We start from the raw sequence: 23,460 nt of genomic DNA, 5'->3' as shown, positions 1-23,460 counted from the left end.
CAAGGGTTAGATATTATATAATGAAGTGCCACCAGCATGCTCTCAGGTGGCTTCTTTGGTCAAAAACTTAATGGACAAAACCTAACCTTGCAAAGTGGAGAGACTACCCCATTGCTAAGTTTGATAAATAGCTTAGAGAGCTAGAATTTGTAGGGAATCTCATGAAATACAATCTATCAATTACATTCAACTACTAAAACTTGATTTTACTTCATTGGCTTTAGTAATTTAATTGTTTTAAGTTGAAGAGCATCTGTTAAATGTATTCTCAAAATATATTTAAAACTTAAAGAAGAGTAAGTCTAATTTTGTATATGATTATTTTAAGAATGGGGGAAGGGGACCAAGTACCTTTTGAGAGGCAAACTTTTATTTCCTGTTGATTTTAACTGGAAAAAAAGAAGGTGTGCATATCAGGGTAAGCGTTTTAAAAATATATATGTAGTTGCATACAACAGCCCATTTGCAGTGACGGAAAACCAAGTTCACACTACGATTTGCAGACAGCTAAATCAGCAGAGGCAGAGAATGAAATGTATTTCTGAAAGGAAAGACTGGTGATAAAAGTGGGTCCGGGAGGGGAGGTGGGGAGGAGGAGAGAATGCAAATTAACGATCCCTAACAAGCTAACTTTTCTTCACAAACAAAGCCTTTGATTATTCATCTGAATGTTAGTTATTACTAGAACTAGCTAGAACACTGCTTTACTTTGAGCAGCTTGAGCACATCTTCTTTGTAGAAGCTGGTGGACGAGAAGCTGGAACAGTGTATCCAGTGAGGCACAGTGTGGAGCAGAAGAGCTGAGTAGAGCCTTTCCTCTGGTACGCCGTTTGTCCCTTCTGGAGGATTTTTTTACAGCCAGAACAGGAAACCCGAATGGCTGTGGTTGGAACTGAAGGCAGCATTTTACTCATGCCAGAGGATGCCACAGCCGGCTGGAAACCTGATGTCAACTGTGGAGCTAGAAAAACAAGAGGAAATGTATGTTAACAGCCAATACGTACTGGGTGAAATTCACCCTGTGCAGAAGGCCAGCCTCTGCATTTGAGGGACTAACTGGGACTTCAGTAATGCACAAGCTTTGTCCATACATTCATATATATGCGCCCTGTGCTGGCCTTCTGCACAGGAGCAAATTCCACCCATTGTTATAACTAAATACATACTTTTACATCCCTTTCAGATTTAATTCTCTCTTGGGTTCTGAAATACAAGTGTTTGTAGGTCTCCAACTGAAGAGTGTCCAGAGTGTCTAGAAGCTGAACCAGACTTCATTTCTGCTGCAGTCAGATAGCAAATGAAAAGCATGCTAACCCATGGGGTCATTTTTTGAAGTGGAAACATGTGGAAGATTTAATTAAACTTGGTCGGTCTTGTTCCTTACCAAGAGGACTGCCACTGACTGAAAATACAGCACTGATCTTCAGCTCCCCTTCCTGAGTTTTTGGCTGCTGGCCATACTCCTGAACAAAGGAAAAAAGGAGACCAAATAAACAAACCTAACTAAAAGTGACATTAAAACGAATGAAATGACATCAATTCCTTCATAATGTGCTACTGAATACAAGGTTCAAGAAACCAAAAAATGAGAACTCTTCATAAACTTCTATGTCAAAAATCAAGGGCCAGAGACATACCAGACATTGTTGCATACAAAAACCATACATATACCCACTGCATTCACAAAGCTCACATTGGTGTATGCAAACTGCGTAGTGGTGTGTGGAGATTTCATAGCACGAATTATATGTTCCCTTCCTTGGTTATATTTTCAAGACACTTTGAGGGCCAAGCCTTAAAACATATCTCCATCTTCTCCCCAAATAATTAGCGGTTATTAGAGAGCTTTTCATCTACAGAGCACGTTGCAATTTATTGTTCTTGCCCTTGCCTTATAAAATAGAGGCAAGTATAATCCTCAATTTACATATGAGAAAACAGAGATTAAGTGACTTCCTCATGTCCATAAAGGGAGTAGGTGTCAGAACTAGAATGAGGTGTTCCTGTCTTCTATTCAAACCATGCTCCCCTACTTGCTCTCTCCAGACATTTAAACTAAACAGCGGCCACCACCCAGAAGCAAGGCACATTCTATATGCAGATTCTAAAGTTTAAAAAAAGAGTTTCATGGAACTATATAAATGTTTAAACAATTTTCAAAACACACAATACATTCAATGTTCTATAACAACAACGAGGAGTCCGGTGGCACCTTAAAGACTAACCAATTTATTTGGGCATGAGCTAATAAATTGGTTAGTCTTTAAGGTGCCACCGGACTCCTCTTTGTTTTTTGTGGATACAGGACTAACATGGCTACCCTCTGAATGTTCTACAATGGAATCTACAAGGCAGAAAAAGTTTATCCTATTTCCAGGCATGTGGGGGCAGTAAAATCCACCTACTGTGTATAATGTAAAGCTTTATATTTCTATTGGGGCTGGAGGAAAATTCCAAATTTCTTTCCTAAGGGCTTGTCTACACTACGCAGCTTTTAGCGACAAGGCTGTGTCGACACAGCCTTGTCGCTAAAAGTCAGCGTGTGTGAACACTCTATTGGTATTTTGTCAGCACTTTTGCTGACAAAATACTTCCAGCCCCGCAAACAGCATAAGCTTTGTTGGCAGGAGAATGCTCCTGCCGATAAAGCCGCGTTCATGCTGCTGCTTGCATCGGCAAAACTTTTGTCTTTCGCGCGGGGGGATGGGAGGGAAGGTGGTGGCGGCTTTTTTTAAGTACCTGTGAAAGACAAAAGTTTTGGCGACAAAGTAGCAGTGTAGACATGCCCTAAGAAAACTGAGTTACATCTCTTAGAATTTCCCACAAGAACACCCAGGGATACTAGTCCCCTTTGGGAACTGATGGACTGCAACATTTAAAGTTTCTCCTCTTTTAAAAGTGAAGTTTTATCTGTGTGCACCAGAACTGAGCATTTTTTTTACTATAAAAAACTTTAAAACAACTGAAAAACACTAACTTTTAAGTTTACAAATCAACTGTAAACAGATGTTTTAACAACTTTAATTATAGTGTTAGCTGCAGGCACTGTTGGTAATGGGAATAGGATCACACCCTGATGTCCATTATGCATGATTGGGTCCTTAGAGAGCAAAATTTCAAAGCAATACAATGGAGCTGAAAACTAGAAAGCATCAGCCTTAAAAATCACTTGCAGCAAAGTGTGTTGTGTATTTCAGGTTGGAGAAAAAACATTCCCAATTTAACAGCCAAATTAAAGAAAATCCTCACCAGCTTCGATATTTCTCCTCAATAATAAAGATGATTACTATAGGGTTCTTTTACCCAAGGGATTTGTGTGTCTAAGAATTTAAACTTCATATATTTAAGTTTCCAAGTCTTCACAGACATTCATTAATATGACTTTCGATAAGCATAAGGATATCCTGCATTAAGTTCTGCTTTCATAGCCAAACCCATGCAGCCTGAAATAAGAATCTGCAAATTATTACATACAGGAATGAATGTTTAATTACAGTGAACAAAATAAATAAAACAAACAAAAAAATCAATGTTGTATTCTCCAACCAAACTCTGACACAGATACCAACTAGCAAGCCCTAGGGTAAACAAAATTCATGAAATATTTTGTCAAATAATTTGGAATAATATATACACGTGAGAGAAAAAAATTCACAAAATATTCATGAACTTTGCACAAATCAAGGGAGGTGAAATTTGAATAAATAGTTGTTACAAATGATATTTCCAGCGTTAACCAGTACACAGGAAACTTTTTCTTTACATTTATCTATGAATAACATCTTTGTTTACTTGGACCCAGAAGGCACCATAGTGCAAGTTTATAAAGATTTTCAAAGACTAAAAGAGTACAAAAAGGTACAGAAATACAAAAAACAGAACAAAACAAACCCCACCACTAAACAAAGACACCGAAACACAGGCAGCAGTGTCAATACTGTCAGTATTTACAAATCCTAACTTTGTTCTCCTCTTACCTACATATATACACACACACTTTATTTTTAAAAGCCTTAGGCAAACACTAATTAACCCTCATAATACCCTATGAGGATGAGATTATACCCATATTAGGAATAAGGAAGACTGAGGCACTGTCAAATCAAATGATTTGCTTAAGGCCACAAAACAATCAAGTGACAAAGATAGGTTAGAACTTTTAAAATCCTGCCCACACCTCCCTGCCACCACATTCAATCCACTAGCCCAGTGGTGCCCAACTTATTATACAAGAGGGCCATATAAACCTAAGCACAACCTTGTGTGGGAGGCCAAACAGATTCTACATATTTTAATAAGATTTAAACTCACCTGTATTGATTTATATTTTAAGTTGTTTGTTTTGTATGTATTTAGATAGACAATACTCTATATAGAAACAACCTATTTATACATTTGTGTAATCTAAAATGATGTAAACATGATGACAAAACACTAATGAATCAGCCATTAGTATATTGTGCTGAAGCAGGCTGCAGGCCTTATGAAATGCTCTGGTGGGCCATGTATGGCCAGTTGGCCGTTGGTTGGGCACCACTGCATTAGAGCAATGGTTCTCAACCTTAGAATCATTAAACTTTTTTCTGTATGGTCACAAAAATTTCTATAAAGCTCAAGAATTCAAGAAAGCATTTAAGCATACACTTAAGTGTTCCTATAACTGAAGTCAAGTCAATGGGAGTTAAGCATGTGATTAATTGCTTTTGTGAATCGAGGCCTGTTCGGGTACGTCTACACAGGGATAAAAGACCCGTGGCACAGCTGCAGCTGGCCCGAAGCAGCTGACTTGGGTTCATGGGACTCAGGCTCTGGGCCTGAAAATACTGCTATGTAGATGTTTGGGGTCGGGCCCCGCAAGCCTGAGCCAGCTGATCTGGGCCACCCACATGTTTTTTTATCCCTGTGTAGACATTTCCTAAGCTTTATTTCCAAAAATTGTTTCTAGCCCTTATGCTTGTGAAGGTAACCTTTAGGATGCAAACAGCAGATGTAGTCTATTTTTATATACTGCTACGGTGTGACAATTCACAAAATAGTCAATAAAAACTATTAATTATACTTTAGATTTTTTTTAAACATGACATAGCCATGGGCTGGACCGAAGTGTCTACTTTAGCCACAAATGACATCATAAACTTATAGGAGTGCTGTTTTTAAAAAATTATGTATTACAGCATTTTGGTTTTTACCTAACAAACAGTATGAAACATTCTGAGATATGAGGTCATGGGAGGAAAAAAGGTTGTTTGGTTTTGGATTGGGGCTGGTAAAAGATCGAGAATCCCTGCACTAAGCTGTACTGCCTGTATGGTTGAAGCTTCAACCAACAACCAAGTGCAAGATTTAATTCATATCCAGTTTATAGGACTGGATGTAAGAAACCAGAATATAAAAAGCAATGGCAGACTTACCTCAGAGTTATCAGGTTCATCTTTAATTTTGTCTAACAGTCCCTGCTGTGGTGCCATAGCTTTATCATATTCATCATCCAAAGGCTCTTCCTTAATTCTAATATTTGAGGCAAAGGAATTCCCCAGCTCCTGACCAATGGATTCCTTGCTAGCAAACAGGTAGCTAGGCTCCTGAGGCACAATAATATGAAAAAGAATTACATAATATCCACTTGACCATTTCCTGTCTGTAACTATTACCTTCCCCTCTTCAAATGCTCTGGCTCTTGTAAACAAAGCAACAGACACTTAAAAACAGTAGGCTCTACAAATCTAGGATGAAATCATGGCCTCACTGAAGTCAATGGTAAAACTCCCACAGACTTCAGTAGGGTCAGGATTTAATCTATTAAGTAGTTTCTCCCGCGTAAGAACGGCAATAATCGGTCAGACCAAAGGTCCATCTAGTCCAGTATGCTGTCCTCCAACAGCGGCCAATGCCAGGTGCCCCAGAGGGAATGAACAGAACAGGTAATCGTCAAGTGATCCATCCCCTGCCGCCCATTCCCAGCTTCTGGCAAACAGGCTAGGGACACCGCAGAAGAGCTCACCAAAAAGCTAGTAGTTGGTCTCTAAATGATGTGTACAGCAACTTTACTATCAAGGGCCCCCATCCAAAGAGGGTGGGCAAAATTAAAATAATCTGCATTTGAGCTTTCAAAGTAGTAAAAATGTATGCAGAGACAAACTGCAGTTATTTTCAAATACCCAAAACAAACACATTTTGCAATATAAAAAAAAAACCACCTGAGAGTTCCATAACTTACCCTGAAGTTAGTTTCTGGAATCTGTGGTGCTAACTGTGTCCGTAATGTTTCTTCTACTTGATTAGTAACTGGGGAAAATGTATATTAAATAAAAGTTAATACAGTTCTTAGACAAAACTTCTTCAAATCTGCCTAGGGTCTTATACCAATGTCCACCAGCATAGTATCTCCTATGTATTCTATTCAAACTTCTCCTCCTCTTCCTTCCCAAAGCAGGTAAAATATAATGCTCAAAACAGAATTAAGATTTTTGTTCTTCTATTAGACAATTTATTTCCCGACATTGGTGAAATGGTCATAAAATTCTGAAGCAGATACCCCACCCTGTGGGTTATCTGCATCTCAATAAACTCTGAGGATCCTGCCATGTTTCTGCATTTACATTTATATCTGGCTATTGATTTTTTCAAAACAAGGAAGCAAAGAAGACTCATCCATTTCTTGCTTTTCTGCCCCCTCCCTCACTCCAAAAGTACTAGCAGCTAATACATGAAGAGATGTATTCAGTGCATGCTCTTCTTAAAATGTTCAAAGATACTGCATTTGTTACATAAGTAACAAAGCAAGTTTGTTAACATTTATTATAGCTGTCACAGTTAGTGGCCACTTTACTCAAGGTTGCAAAAATAGTTTGAGAGTTCAACTTTAAACTCATCATAATTTTCCAAAATATGCCCCTCTGGGGCAGAAATATTTTGTGCTTGGTCTCTGCCTAATGGTGACGTGGTCTGGGGAAAAAAATCCCATTCACTTTTATCTCTTTAAAAATTGCCCTTGTGTTGTTCCCTTTACATGTGCTGAGATTCAAACATAAACTGAGATTGTAAAACATTGATTTTAAAATTCGTGTAGAGTTACAAGCCTTTGAAAATGCAGGATTGGGTATGCTCAGCAGTAAATACCTGAGCTGTAAGTTGTGCAGAATACTAAGAGGCAGCAATCAGAAACCTCTCGTTCCAGGGCCACCCCTACAACCTACTTTCTCCCCATCCCCAGAGATTTCTGAACATGATTAGATCATATGTTAATTCAGCTTGTTTTGTTACTGTCAAGCTTTGCATCCCACATTGTACTGAGGCTTCCAGAGCCTTGGAAGTTTGAAATAGGTGCATGGGTAGCAGGATCACTAGGCCACTTCCAGGCTCCCTTGACTGAGGAGAGGACCCCCAGGCATCCCTTTGGCCCTCTCCATGATGGCTGGAGAGAGAGTCCGAGAAGCAAATTCCTTGTCCCAGTAGAGAGTGTGTCTCCAAGCTGCTCTCTAACCGACTACTTGGAGGCACTAGTGTAGCTTTAATAAACCTTCCCCCAATGCCACTCTGAAAGGCACATTCCTTGAAGGGCACACATATTAATAGCATGCATTTCACAGAAGCATCAGTGCATTACTGACAAACTTTTAAAGACAAAAATCATGGAAGAGAAGAATGGAAGTATAAAGAGACTGCAAAGAACATGATCAAAATCACAGTAAGAAAGCTTAAGGTGACATTGAGCTCACTTAATAAAGCCACAATAACAGGGTTTAGGTTGAGATATTCAGAGAAGGCTAAGGGAGTCAAGCACCCAAAGCCTAAAGGCTAGAATTTTCAGAAGAGCCTAAATATATAATTTCTATAATGTGCATTTGTCATATTTCAGGGTTCAATGCAAAATGCTTTCCCTGCATTCAGGTGGACACATTACCATCCCCAAGAGAATGGGTTACCTAACTAACTCTGTGAGTGGTCTGTATCTAGTTCTCTTTTTCCCCCTCTCCTGAGCTGTTATTTCTGTGGGTTAAACTGTTACCTGCTTTATCAAGGAAACTGCTTTTCAATCTGGAATCCAACTCTTTAGGAATTTTTTCCAAACGTTTTTCACGTTCTTGGAAAGGTCCCTCTCTGCTTTTCTCTTTTGTTGAAAAGGTCTCTTTACCATTATCTCTTGCTATGCTAAAATCCTTCCGAATGGGTTTAAATATAGGGCCCTGATCACATGATGAAGTGATGTCCTTTTGGATTGCATTTTGTATTTGCAATTCTTTTTCACTGTCCAATTCATGTTCTGTAACTCTCTTTCCGTCCTCCAGGTTATCTTCAGTGTGAATCGTAGACGGGAGACTGTCTTTTGAAGTAAAATTCTGATCGTCCTCATTGTCACTCCCAACAACTGGAATCCCTGCAAGATCCCCCGAGTTCAGAAAATAATCATCTTCATCAAGCAGTGAGTTTTCAGATCCTGTTCGATTCTGCATTTCATAGGATATGCTTTCAAGGGTAGGTATTAAATTGTGATCCGCGTCCTCAGACATTTCTGCATCCAGAATATCACCACCTATGAATAAAGAAAAAGAGTGCAGGTCTTCAAAAACCACCATTTAACAGAGAATATGCGTACAGCATTAATCTTTAGCTTACTCATAAATACATATATAAATAAAAGAAGCACTTACATTTCTCTGTAATGTCAAAAACTGCATTAGATTTGTCTTCAAACTGTAAGAAGGAAAACATTACATGATTATCCATGGCAAGTGTCATGTATTGTGGTGTAACTTACCCTACAACAAAATTCACCACCCACCACTACCAAAATTGTCAATACAAGATTTTGTAAATTGGGATTATATTGCAGAATAAAGTAACTACATTAGAAGTTGCAAAGTGACATTTATTGTAGCTGCTTTAGTAGTGTACAGAAGAGCACAGCATGGAGGTTTAGAATTAATACTGCCTCACTTAAGAAAAAGGGTAAAACAAACAAAAAAAAATTAGTTTAATCCCCCCTCCCCAAAAAAAAATCCCACACACCCAAACAAATAAAGCTCAGGGATTCCACCCAAGGGAAACTAAGACCTAATGTAGACCAAATTAGCCTTTGTCATACCCGAATACTAAGGTGACCAGCACACTACGAATCTAGAAACACCAGCACACAGAACTTCCATTGACCTTATGGGCTGCATAACCACAACGGCTACTCTTACCATTTGCCAGGGAATCTTCCCTTTTCCATAACGCACATATAAAGTACGGTAACACCTTACTTCCTACGAGTTTTGACAGTGCATGAGAGTAAGGCACAGAACTGAAAAGTGCTTGTGTTTATATATTGTACGGAACATGTATTTTCAGTACACATTCCCTGATCGATGTTAACATTGATAGCATCCTTTGAGGCTTTTCAAAGCCAAAACGTGCACCAAGGAAACCAGAATGTCCAACAGAATTATTATTATTTCTTCTGGTGACATACCTTTCCTTTCAGTGGAAATGGTAAAGCTTCCGTTTTAAGTCATATCTGCTTTCTTAAGGCAACTGTAAGAAGTAAAGAAGTTAAACTTCCCATCGAGGCTAGAATAATCTTTGCCTTCCTCATCTGGAGCACAAGTAATGTGTAGATCCTGGAAGGTTTGAGCTTTCTTACTGCAGCAATGAATTTGGCAATGTCTGGTGAGATGCAAATCTGAGGCTGGTCTATGGGCCCAATTCTCTTCTCAATTACACTAGTATAAATCAGGAGTATTTCCACTGAAGTGAACTGAGTTACATTAGTGTAAAATCAATGTGAGAATAAAATCAGGATCTATAAATCCAGAACTCTTCCTAGCGCTGGTTCCTAGAAGCTGAGAACTCAAGAGAGAAGGATGCAGTACTGGAAGTGTCCCTGGTAGCAGAATCTCAGTAGGCACTTGCTTCCATTTCCCCAGGGTGTGCAGTATGTATCCAGACTGGAAGTCTCCTGGAGATACAAAAAAGGACCAAGGTTCAGTTCTACATCCAAGTCCAGTAGCAATGTTTTCACTCTTCTTCATGAGGACAAAGAACATACCAGAGAGAACTTGCTAGTGGGGCATTTTAAGTTTCAAATGGAGATGAGGCATTAGATCAAACTCATTCTCCTTCTTGAGTTGCATTAAGATCTTAAGTGATTCTTGGGCTCGTTTGAGATCTCTTGAGCATCTCTGAGAACTAATTTTTAGGATCCACCATAGCCTTTGGTAGTCATCCTACATGTGTTCAGAATCTAGCTCCCAGAATCTTTCCTCCTCTTTGGATCCCATACGTGCTGGCGAAATGCTGAAGTCCTGTAGTTACTGGAGGCTGGAGTGTTAGAACCCTAATTACTTCTGCTTCATGGAGGGGATTCAGAATCATAAAGTGTTAGAGATGAAGAAGGGGCCAGAGAGATATTTGTTTTATGGCAGATTTGTAGGATGTGTCCTTTATGGAATTCAAAACTTTGCCATGATCAATTTGACACGGAATCAGATGATAATGGAGTCGACATGGAGGATGTTGAAGCTGGAAAGCTGCACTTCACGAACACATCAATTTTTCCATCACTGAAGTCTTTTGGAAAACAAATCTCTGTTAACGGGATATTTATCCTGTAGAGGACCTCTCTAACTTGGGCACTTTGACATAGTACTGTACAATCCTTTGTCACTTTATAGGAGGTGAGAGATCCTGTGAATTGTCACTGTAGGTTTTGCCCCTTCAATAAACTAACTGCTTCATTCAGGGAAATGAGAGGTTCAACTTAGATTGTAAGCAATGTTTGTACAGCACCTAGCACTATGGGACCTTAGGCACCAACATACAATATCAAGTTCTTTTTCTGAACAGGTTGAAAAATATTTGCAATCCAGACAGCTTGTAGTGGCTCTTTAAAGTGTTTACCACATTTTCTAGCATCAGACTGTTCTTGAAGGAAAAACCTGTTTTGGATTTCTTGTCTCTTTCCTCTATGGAGCTGTCAGAATGAGCGGTGATGTGTACGTTTGCCTTGGGTGTTATTAGATACTTTTGGATTTATTCTCTTTACAAGATTCAAGGCATACATGAAAACACGAATAGATCACTAGTGTGTTTTTATTTCTACTTTGTTTTACTTCTGCTGACAACCATTGAAGGCCCTAGTTTTATATACAGTATATCACACAATCCACCTTAGAACGGATTATCCTTCTTGATAGGTTCCCTTCTTGGGACCCTTAGCAGACTTGGAGGAGCCTTCAACCACAGCAGGAACAAGGAGTAATTGACCTGGGGAAGACATACGGGAGTGTAACTGCTTAGGTCAGGGGTAGGCAACCTATGGCACGGGTGCCGAAGGTGGCACGTGACACAAGCTGATTTTCAGTGGCACTCACGCTGCCCAGGTCCTGGCCACCGGTCCGGGGGGCTCTTCATTTTAATTTAATTTTAAATGAAGCTTTTTAAACATTTTAAAAGCCTTATTTACTTTACATACAACAATAGTTTAGTTATATATTACAGACTTACAGAAAGAGACCTTCTAAAAACATTAAAATGTATTACTGGCACACGAAACCTTAAATTAGAGTGGATAAATGAAGATTCGGCACACCACTTCTGAACGGTTGCCGACCCCTGGCTTAGGCCAATGCAGAAGCAAGAACTGGGAACAGAGGTACCAAGTCTAAATGTGTTGGAGAAGCTTCTCTGCCTATTGCCAACAAGGCCAACTATAAAGCTTCAGAACATAGGAACTATAAAACATGACTGGTCCACCTTGTCCCGTATCCAATTTCTGATGCTGGCCACCACCAAAACCCTCACAGGCAGGTGCAAAAATCCTCAAAATGGACAACTCAATGACCAGCCTATTGGGACTGGGGAAAACTTCCCCTCTCAATCAGTGGTTTAATTATGCACTGAAGAGTGAGGGTTTATATCCCATTTTTTCTAACTAATATAACTGTGGATATTCTCACTACTCATATACATTTCTAATCCATTTTTTAATCCTATTAAGTTCTACGTCTCCATATTATCTCTTGGAAGTAAGTTCCACATGTTAATTATTTGTTACAACAAAATGTATCATCTTTTAGCAGTTTTGAATTTGTTTTCAATTTCCTTGGGTCCCCCCACCATTCTTGTATTATGAGAAGGGTAAATAAGAATGCCCAACTAGCCTTCTCTATACCTTTACTTTGTATATTTCTATCATGCTCTCTCTTAACTGTCATCTCTCTAAGATGTCCCAGTATTTCCTCACATGGAAGTCTTTCCATGCCCCCAAACAAATGTCATCTATCTCTGAATGGCCTCTATTTATTCTGTTCTGGTATTTTAGAAGGTGCTCAGAAATGAACAAAGTATTCCAAGTGTGGATATATATTTGACTTATACAACGATATTAAACAAATTTTTTCATCCCATTCCTTATGCATCCCAATATTGTTTAAACAAAAAACACTGCTGCATATTGAACAGGAATTTCCACTGAACTTCCAAGGAAGCCCCTAATAATGGCTTGGCCCCTGCTTGTTGGAGAGCAGCCCTGGTTCTTAATCTATCCAACATCCCTTAGTCTATCTAAGCTCCTGCTCTTCTTTACCATCACACTGTTGCATTGAAGGAACAGAACCCAAGAGCCATTTGGAGGTAGGGACTCAAATTGCCCAGATTGTCTCTTCCTATGTGTATATAAAGACAACCTCTTTCATTTTTGCTGCACTGAATAACTACCTAGCAAGTACAACACCTGCATTCTCCTTTTTCCCTTTTCAGCCACCCCTCCCAACTCCTCTGACCTTCCAACGTTGAAGCTAGACTGCCTAATTTTCTAAGAGCAGAACCCTTTGACATGATGAGAACCCCCAATTCCCACAGAAGTCTTTGAAGGTTGAGGGTTCTGAGCAACACACATCATCAAGTCCTAAAAACGTAAGTCTGCAGATTGGCTATTGCTTTTTCAAAAAAGGCAGATGTTTTGCTTGTCATAGTGCAATCTTAGGAGGCTCACCCTTCAAGTATCTGATCTACCACCAGTGTAGCTCTGATGAGTGGTACACAATCCTTTAGAAAAACATTTCTAGAAAATTTTAGGAGAAAAATAATATATTCCTATAGTTGCATAATGGGGACAAAGAGCTGGCTTCAGAGTTGAGGTTATTTTCATATACAAAATAGTACATAACTGTATAGAGCAATTTGCTCACAGGACAGTATCCTACTGATTACAAGCAGCAGTACACAACTACTACAAACTAGGATAATGAGAACATCACCATCTTATAGGAAACAGAAAAAGTCAATATCCAAAACCAAAGTGTTGTTGCATTGAGTAATACAGTGAAATTAAAATAGCAAGGTTTTTATAAATTACCATGTAATGCCATAACAGACGTTCTGGTGTGATATTGTAAGTAGACTCACAACAACTGCAATTAACAAACAGGAGGAGGAGGAGGGAGGAAAGTTTTTCCCCATAAAAAGCTGCTTGACCTGCACTGTCCCAAAGCAGTTTTAAGGAAGCTGGCTGCAAAAATTAGCAATAAAACAAGATAAATGAGTGCTCTTGCTACTCACATTACTACATCACTTTGTAGTTCTGACTTGACAGCACATAGGTTTTAATGGACGACAGCACAAGTGACACACTTCTTACCATTGGATCATAATACTCTCACACTAGCTACCACAGGCCTTATTGAGGGCTTCTGCATGTAGTCTTTTTCCTATCCTGGAAAAAATGATGTGTTATATTTAAGGCAATGTTCTGATCCTCTCCCCTACTACAATACTTCATGGTAGCTCTACTGTAATTTCTACAGCTCCAGTCAACATGAGAAAATTGTTAGTCCATACCACTTTCAATTCTTCTGAACACTGCCTTCACTTTGCCCTAAGCTTGGTCTCCTGACATCGTTGGCACTGTGTTTTAGTGATCAAAGTATGGAACTGGAGTCCATGAATTCTCATCATGGCTCAACTGCTGACCCACTGCATTACCTGGAGAAAGTTAATTTGAACATTGCACCTCAGTTTCCCAGACTAGCATGAGGATGCCAGTACTTCACAAAGATGTTGTGAGGGTCACTTAATATCTGTAAAGCTATTTAAACATGCAAGTTGCTATATAAGTAGCAAGTACTATTTTGGAAACCAGATCCTACTGCTTATAGGTCTGATCTTGCTGAACATCTTCAACCCCTATTCAAGACGGTGGGAATTGGGGGCACTCTGCATATCACATGAAGTATCCCACATATTGCAGGGCAGAGCTCCATGTACTGTATCTATCACCCACACTTCTTTATGATGCACATTTATTATTAGCTAGAAGGACCTGAGAGCAGCTGCCTCCAGATTACAGACCGTGTTCTGGGCCAGTGATGAGGAACTGTAAGAGGATGGAGCACACCAAGCTCCAGTAGTCTGTGCCTAAAGTTCCAAGTGTATTCCCAACAGTGATCTTAATAAATTAAGGCAAGATGTAGGATTACTGCACCACTTTGCTAGCCAAAGAGCTTTTTTCTAAGTGAGGATGTTTTATTTTGCTATGTATTCATGTCGCATCATTTCTATAAAGTGCACTTAGTGTGATAGGTATTACTTAAGGTATGTTTATGACAGCTAAATTCTGAAACTAGCAAAAGTTACGTGTTGCTATTTTTCATAATGGAGATGTTTTAGAAGACTATGAGTTTTAGGTATTTTCTCTAGTCTGAAGATTACATTAGCTTGTATTCTGCTACCCAAAGTGCAAAGAGAAAAATGTTCTTCAGCTGTGCACACAAGAAGCATGGTTAGGTGTTAGTTTGTCTAAAGAAAATAAGGGTTTTGATAAGCTGGGCACCAAAATATTAAGCAGAATTGTCAGATTAATTTAAGTAAATCTGATATGTTGTGGTTTAATTTAATTCTTCCTTCTAAGTCTAAGCAGCTAAACAACCACACTGCAGAATTATTAGACACTAGAATGCTTACTACTAGCCCCTTTTTTTTGCCTGGCATGGGAGACAGAAGGGTATTAACTGTAGTTTAGTATTATACACTTTAATTTGTAATAATTAAATTGCTCATACAATGGCATTCAAAACTGCAACATCCATAAACTATTAATAATAATTAATAATTATTTTTGTGTAATACAAACAGCAAGGCTGCTTTGAGGCTGGCAATTTCATTTTTTATGCAAAACAGGTAAGTATAACATTTTTTAAAAAGAAATCATTAAGTTCCCTCCCTCGTTCCTTTGTAACAACCCCTTGGAAGCTTGAAATATTTTTTCCCTTCACCATTTTTCACCACATAGGTTTTAGGGCTGATTATGAGCAGGGATGCTAGGTCAACTGTAATATATATCTATATTTTAAATGACAGATTCCACATTTTCCTACCTCCTATGCAGTTTCCCTTGTGCACACACACCACAGCCTACGCCATCGCTTTGGAAAACAGAAAACTTTTACAGAAGACAGATTTTTTTTTAAAAGGTCATTCAAAATTTAATGAATATTCCTGAACCCAGGTGTAATGAAGTCAGGAAGTGCTCCCTGACCCTTGGTGCATGACATCACTGGAGGGTTGTTAGGCACTCAGCCAATCACATTGCCCCTCCTAGATTTGAAACCTGTACAACACAAATAGTTAAAATTAATCAGTGGGCCATTCTTAGGGCTCCTTTTGCAGAATAACAGAGAGACCAATTGATTCATACCTTCAAAACACCTAGAGAGTGAGGAGGGCAGAGGGTAACAAAGAGCCAGCCTGCTGCAAATACCTGCTACAGGAAAAGAAGCACTTCAACAGGAAGAGAACCCCTAGAGGTCAAAAGAGCCATAGAGATCTGTGAATAAGAGAGCCACAGAGTTGTGCATTAAAGACTGCTATTTAATTCTACAGAGCCCCCTAGCAGCTTCAGCAGTTTCAGCTGCCTGTAGCTAGCGTCTTATTTCTGCCATTCAGTTGCAGTGGGTGTGTAATGTATTTCTGTGTTATTTCTGGAGATAGTTGAAATAAAGTTTTGCTATAACATGTCTCTGGGATTTTAATTTCTACTACATTATAAGCATTTTTAGATACAAATCTATTCTGGAACAGAAAAAAATACAACTAAATTTAAATGTAACAATGGGGAAGTATCAACAAGTTGCTGCAACAAGACCCTACCATTTCTCCACATGTATGGGAGGCAGGGGGGATTATATGTGGGTTGTCAGTGCACATGCCGATTTTCTTTTTAAGTCAAAGAAACTGCATTACAACATGCATTTTAGAGAATAATTGCAAAGTACATAAATGTGCTAATACTGTGAGGTGTAACTTTAAAATCAATGGGACTGTAAATACTCAACTCCTCATAGGATTGGGCCCAGGTTTTTTTTAAATCAAAATGTTAGCCTAACCGTGATAATGTCCCTTTAATTACTGTTTTGTTTTGTTTTTTAAAGCATAGACAATTCCTAACAATTCTACATACATGTTAAAAAATACCAAGGAAGACATTTTTCTGTTTCTTATTGCTTCTGACCTTGTTGTTCATGATAAAATGTAAAGCTATACTTCATCCAAGGACATTGGGCCATCTAAGCACCAAAATAAAATTCTCAAAATATCCTTAATAGATTAACAGTGAGTTGCTAGCATCTTTACCCAAGCATCTAGGCTCCTACTATACATGAAGCCTAACCCGGCTTTATGCTGCACAACCCCCACCCACCCAGAAATCTCAGTTGCAGATTGCAACAAAACTATAGGCGGTCAGGCAAATGGTTTCCTCGCATGCATACACACACTTTATTGCATATTTTTTCAAATTATTTGATATTCTTAGTTTGTACCCAATAAAAGCAGAAGGGGCTTCTACCCCCATAAAAAAAATCCTCACCAAAAAATTGCAAGAGGGGAAACCTTCCTACCTGGCCCAATGGCCCCCTATAGGAAGGCTGTGGTTTGCAGCAGTTTTGTGCTGGTTGCAAAACCACCAGCCTAGTGCACATGGAGCGGAAGCCTGCCAGTCTAGATGCCTGGAATCTACAACCATTTAAAACAAAAAACAAAAAAGCAGGAAGGGAGTGAGGGGAATTGGTGGGTTACATTAGATACATGCTGAACATCCTTCCTCCTCCTGCCATTTAAGTCATTCCACACACATCCCCCAAATCCCTGGATTGTGGTGAAACACATTTACAACTCACTTAGAATTTTAGAAGAACTCTCACTTACACCAGTGTAAATCAGGAGGAACTTCACTGAAGTCAGAGCTATAATGGTATAAAAACCAGGATGAAATCAAAATCAGGCCCTATACATTTTAGCAGCAAATGTTACTGATGTGATATTCATTAGATGAATTATTCCAAACCAAGTTTAACTTTCCATATTTTATTAACCCATTAGAATGCTTGTATTTTCCAGACTGAAAGTGTATGCTTCGAAGAATTTGTCCGCAGCTTCCAAAAATTAACATTTTTTCAGTTAGGAGATTCTATCCTGCAAGGTGCTGAGAGCCGTCTGCTCCCATTTAACTCGATGTGAGTTGAGGAGGTCACTCAGTATCTCACAGGATTGAGATTTTGATCACGTTAGGAAAAAAAAAAACACATGCATTTAAAAACTATTTGGGTCCAAATAATACAGCCAACTAACAATGACGACTACAAATATACTGTTTGGGGCCAGAAGACCAGCATACCAGAATCTAAGAGTCACACTTTCCTTTGCTCAGTGTATCTCCAAGAGGTTAACAAGTTAACCACAGTTACAATTGTTTTGTCAGCAACTTATATTACTAACAGTTTTGTCAGCAATTACATTACTAACAGAACACAGGTTGTTTTATTAGACTTACAACAATAAGTCTTTGAAGACAATGATGGAAACAGACTCTGTTTAGATTTTTCTGGTTTTGGCTCTAGTCCGCCCCCAAATAAGAGACCTACAAGAGGGCTTTGCATATAAATTAAGACAATACAGGAGTGAGGTATCCTCTGGTTGCTGAAATATTACTTCAGGGGTTCTCAGACTTTTTCACCATGTGGTCGATATTATATTAATAGGTTGGTTGGTAGACCAGATAACAGTCCTGTGGTCTTTGCCTACAGTTGCCTCCCTTCCCATAACTGTCCTGTAGCAACTACAACAGTTGCTTACATGGAAGATAGGAAAGTCTTTATTTGTTTTTAGATACCTCTACTACAATGTGTTTTGTCCTTCCTGAAACAATGTAATCAGGACATTGACTTTAGCTCTTTAATTCATCTTCCCTACTGATGCTTTCTTTTGCCTGTTCCTCTTCTCCCTTTTACATGGTGCCCTGGCACCTGATCCTCTCCTTCCCCTACTCTCATAATTCTGGACATTCCCCTCCAGCTGGTGGCTAAAATTCCAGTCCAGCTTGTGGTTCTAGTTCCCATGGTTGGCTCCTATTTCCTCTTCTCCTCCTACATAGTTGTGGCTCTTAGTAGAGGCAGCTAGACTGGATGCTCCTCCTTCTTTCCAATGTCTGTTATACGTAGTCTGGATACCTCCGAAAACAGGTGGAAACCAGAACACCAGTATTATGTGACCCAAAAACTCTCAGCAACCCACCAGCAAATGCTCCACAGGACAGTTTGGAATTGTTGCACCACATAAATAAATGGAAGCACAAAAACAAGACAGTCTGTACAAGATGCCCCAGTAAAAATAGCCAACATAAATTAAACATGCTAGAAACAACTATCCAAGATGAGGATCCTAGTGGTAAAGATTAGACTGTTTCTCCTGTAGCATCTGGCTCCTATGACAGCATTCAAAATGACTAATACCAGCAGCCTAGAACACCTTCATTCATTGGGATACTTTCCAGAAAACTCACTCCATGGTCGACAGAAGGAATGAAGAAATTTTAGGAGACATAAAAGATATAGAAATTCATACCACAATGCAAGCACATGACACTCCAATGCCCTTACAGAAAAATAAGAAGGTGTTGGTCTACAGAGCAGATATTTTGGAAAACAAGCTAAAACTAAACTCAATCTCAATCAAAAACAAAACAGTGTAAAACTTTAGTGCCTACAAGTCCACTCAGTCCTATATCTTATTCTGCCAATCGCTAAGACAAACGAGTTTGTTTACATTGACGGGAGATACTGCTGATTGCTTCTATTTACAATGTCACCTGAAAGTGAGAACAGGCATTGCAAGGTATTTACATGCCAGATATGCTAAACACTCGTATGCCCCTACCATGCTTTGGCCACCATTCCAGAGGACATGCTTCCATGCTGATGATGCTTGTTAAAAAAAACAATGCATCAATTATATTTGTGACTGTACTCCTTGGGGGGAGAATTGTATGTGTCCTGCTCTGTTTTACCTGCATTCTGCATATATTTCATGTTATAGTAGTCTCGGATGATGACCTAGCACATGTTCATTTTAAGAACACTTTTGCAGCAGATTTGACAAAACGCAAAGAAAGTACCGATGTGAGATTTCTAAAAATAGCTATAGCACTTGACCCAAGGTTTAATAATCTGAAGTGCCGTCCAAAATATGAGAGGGACGAGGTGTGGAGCATGCTTTTAGAAGTCTTAAAAGAGCAACACTCTGATGCGGAAACTACAGAACCCAAACCACCAAAAAAGAAAATGAACCTTCTTCTGGTGGCATCTGACTCAGATGATGAAAGTGAACATGCATCAGTCTGCACTTCTTTGGATCGTTATCAACCAGAACCCATCATCAGCATGGAAGCATGTCCTCTGGAATGGTGGTTGAAGCATGAATGGACATATGTATCTTTAGCGCATCTGGCATGTAAATATCTTGCAACACCAGCTACAACAGTGCCATGGCAACGCTTGTTCTCACTTTCAGGTGACACTGTAAACAAGAAGCAGGCAGCATTATCTTCTGCAAATTGTAACCAACCTTGTTTGTCTGAGTGACTGGCTAACCAAGAAGTAGGACTGAGTGGACTTGTAGGCTCTAAAATTTTACATTGTTTTAATTTTTAAATGCAGGTTTTTTTGTACATAATTCTACATTTGTAAGTTCAATTTCATGGTAAGATGATTGCACTATAGTATTTGTATGAAGTCAATTGAAAAATACAATTTTTTTGTTTTTTACAGTGTAAATATTTGTAAAAAAAAATAAAGTGAGCACTGTACACTTTGTATTCTGTGTTGTAATTTAAATTAATAAGTTTTAAAATGTAGTAAACATCCAAAAATATTTTAAATAAATGGTATTCTGTTGTTAACAGTGGGCTTAATCACGCAATTAATCACAATTATTTTTAATTGCACGATTAATCGCGATTAATTTTTTTAATTCCTTGACAGCCTTAATAAACATTGGTGTTGAATTTTAGTAAATAGCCTGAGTATTTGTGTATATGATTTAAGATATTTTTAATTCAAACAGGTAGATGAACTTTATGCTTTCTAGTTACAGAATGAAATTTATTTGTAGAACTCTGTTGTGGCTGAAAAAGCACAGGTTTGATGTTTGCTGTAGTGCCATTTGATTGGGACTTTTTTCTGAATGGTGCTCTAAAAAGGATTGTTTGATTCTGAACTGAGAGAGTCTGGGGTTTAATTTTTCTGTTATTACTGTGTGTTTAGTACAGAGGCGTTGTACTTTGGCCTGAGGAATAATGAGGCTGTTAGTGTTTCATATCCCAGACTTCATTGTGCTATACTGTCAGTGTTCAGTTGGACCAGCTTTCGCTGTCTCTGGAGCATGACTGCAGACTCCACTCTTGGTGATTTATGAATAATTATGGATACAGCGATAAGGGGAAAATTTAATGAATGCTGTATATGTTTAATCAGTCTCAAATGCTAATTTCAGGAATTATCTTTTGTTACTGTTTGTACCTAAACATTTCTTGGTTTATTTTTATTTACACAGTGAATATTTCTACATTATTTCTACCACCTATATTTCACTGTTTACCTGATATTAACCTAGCTTTAGATGGGAGTCTTTTGAACATTAACATATTAAAGACTGAAGTAAAAGCTGATTATATGATCTTCCCAAAGACAGATTTTTTTTGTTTGTTTTTTTCTAAAACCCTACTGATTTCTCTAAATAATTTTCTAGCTAATGCTACATTTTTTTGTCATGGAAAACGTGTCATTTTTCAAAAAGAACCATGGCAACTTTCACAGGGTAACATCAAATTTCATAAACGTTCATGTTAACAGCCAGTATCAATTAAACAATACTTCATCATGAGCTGAAATATTTCAGTATGTACCAGAATGAAGAAGCAAAGAATTTCCATTTACTTCTTAAACTTGTTGGAACTTTGAAAATATTCAAGAATCAAAGGGAGAACTTATATAACTTATTGAAAAAATAAGAATAAATTTCAATAAAAAATGTAAACAAAAGATACAGGAACATCTGCTCTAGGAAAATTTTTGTTCAGCTGAGTTCTTCCTGCCACAATATTCTGTGTACCACATGCATTACGAGACTTAAAGTTGGTATAGATATTATTTACTCTCATTTTCAGTCCCTTTGCCAGAGTAGTGTAAAGTGGCCCTATTATAAATGAGAATCCAGCCCAAATTCTCTGGTCTTATGCTCCCGTGTTTAAAATCCTACAGTGCAACATAGTGTGAAAAGGTTATTTCAGCACTTGCATTGTGGACTGGCACACAAAGACAACTGCAACATTTGTCAAATCAGAAAAATTATCAAAGTTCTTATACTTTGCCAATCTCAGTCTGGTGAATCATGGCCTAAATAAGAGATTTTCAGATGATGTGGGGGAGAGGAGAGGGGACTGCTGCACAGCTAGAATTTTATGTTTTTGAAGCAAGTGATAAATTCTATGATTTCCATAAAATTGAAACCACAGTTAAGAAGTTTTAATTACAATGATATTTGAATATCATATATTTTTCAATGAAAATTAAGAGTTACACATAGACACTTTGAAACTTCAAAACGTGTTCCAATTTGCATATGCTTCTGAAAGGCCACTTAAAAGTTTCTAAATGTGCAATTTCATTGCAGTATTATTGAGTTAGAGACAATACTATTGTCAGAGCGTTCCTAGAATCTGACTGTTAGTTCTCGCTGGATGAATTTAAAAAAAACCAAACCAAAAACATTTTTGATGTGACCAACTGTGATTTTACTAATTTATTTTTTGCCAAAAGCCAAAGAAAAGCAATAATTTTGCACTGATAAATCAAATATTACATTTGAGATATGCTTTCTAATATGTAGCAAAAATGTATGGAAAATACAAAGCAGCTATGGGTTTCACAACATTACCAATTCTCAACTGGTCTAAACAAAGGCAGTAAGTAGAATGCATTTGTTGAACAAACAACATTTTTGTAACCTAAAGCTACAGATAAGAAGTCTTTAAAAAACTAGTTACTTTTATTTTTGTTTCCCTTGCAGTTTCTGGAAAGTAGCATTTGCAGAAAGACAGAACTAAGAAAAAGGAAAGGGTAAATAGAGAACGAGACGACATTTAAATTATGAGGTAAGCACCATTCCCTAACCTTTCTTATGGATGCGTGTCCTTTTCCCTGAGAGGGCTAAACAGGAGGTCTGCTACCTTGATTTGCTCTCTCTCTCAAACTCACCTGTCATGTGGTCTTTGCTTCAGCGCGAACTATGCTGCTAGCAGTGCAGACACTACCTGCTGGTGGAACCAGTTCCACACAAGAGGCCAACTCGCCAGACTTCCTACTGCATTCCTGATATAATCCATTTAATCTTCCCTGTGGCACAGCTCAATTTCTTCTCCAGGTAATTCCCCATATGGATCCTTTCACATCCTTTTTCTGTTCCCTTTAGACATCTGACATTAAAAAATGCACTTCTGTTGCTGTTCTCTGCCTGTCTCCCTTTTTCACCAGTAGAGACATGATGTTGCTTTCACTATAGAACGGAAAGCAAAAAATAGGCTAAGATACTAGAAAGAAGGAGCAGCTGCCACCCTAATGACAAGTGCTTGATGAAAAGTCTTCTACTGGAGAAGTCTTACTTTAACAGGTATAGACGATTACAAAGCACAGATGTTATCAGCAAGAACAGGACTGGGCTACAATAGCCCTGTTTCTATGCAGCTAGGAACTTGTTATAAAACGTAAAGACAGTAGCCATCTGGATAGAGGGGGCTATTGACAGGAGTCCTTCAAGAAAATTCAGTAAACAGAATCAGCTACAATATTATTTAGACATTATTAGAAGGTGAAGATGGAAACAGGTCCAGTTCAAGAATGTTGGGCATGTTTCTCACTGCAAGGCCACTTTACACAGCTCTAGTTGTGTGAAGGGCCTTAAAGTGTGCTTAAGTATATTTTACTTCCACTTGAAGGCCCCTTTATACTGCTCTGGCAATGTAAAATGGCCTTAATGTATAAGAGAATAAGGCCCATTACACTCACATATAGCGCCAAGTGTGGAAGGATAATGGTAGCAACATGTTTTTTGAGAGATGGATTGTGACAGTAAATGCCTTTGAGAATCATA

General features: G+C 38.4%; 1 protein-coding gene across 3 annotated transcripts in view; it reads right to left on the bottom strand.

Moving 5' to 3' along the window:
- Positions 1–23,460, bottom strand: part of ZMYM4 (zinc finger MYM-type containing 4) — a 53,918-nt gene that overhangs the window by 27,461 nt on the left and 2,997 nt on the right. The window contains exons 2-8 of one of the 3 annotated variants that reach the window (XM_039511444.1): positions 22,569–22,866; positions 8,652–8,694; positions 8,009–8,533; positions 6,218–6,285; positions 5,412–5,582; positions 1,385–1,463; positions 709–961 (exon numbers count right to left, since the gene is read on the bottom strand). In XM_039511444.1, coding sequence (XP_039367378.1) covers positions 709–961; positions 1,385–1,463; positions 5,412–5,582; positions 6,218–6,285; positions 8,009–8,510 — 1,073 coding nt within the window. In that variant the 5' untranslated portion in view covers positions 8,511–8,533; positions 8,652–8,694; positions 22,569–22,866. Of the gene's footprint in view, positions 1–708; positions 962–1,384; positions 1,464–5,411; positions 5,583–6,217; positions 6,286–8,008; positions 8,534–8,651; positions 8,695–11,150; positions 11,248–22,568; positions 22,867–23,460 lie in introns of all 3 variants that reach the window. The other 2 variants (XM_039511445.1, XM_039511443.1) reach the window with 2 other exon arrangements.

The sequence above is a fragment of the Mauremys reevesii genome, linkage group 23, assembly GCF_016161935.1.
Source record: "Mauremys reevesii isolate NIE-2019 linkage group 23, ASM1616193v1, whole genome shotgun sequence".
Classification (NCBI taxonomy): Eukaryota; Metazoa; Chordata; order Testudines; family Geoemydidae; genus Mauremys; species Mauremys reevesii.
The sequence above is the reverse complement of the archived record's forward strand: the minus strand, read 5'-3'. Positions and strand labels throughout refer to the sequence as shown.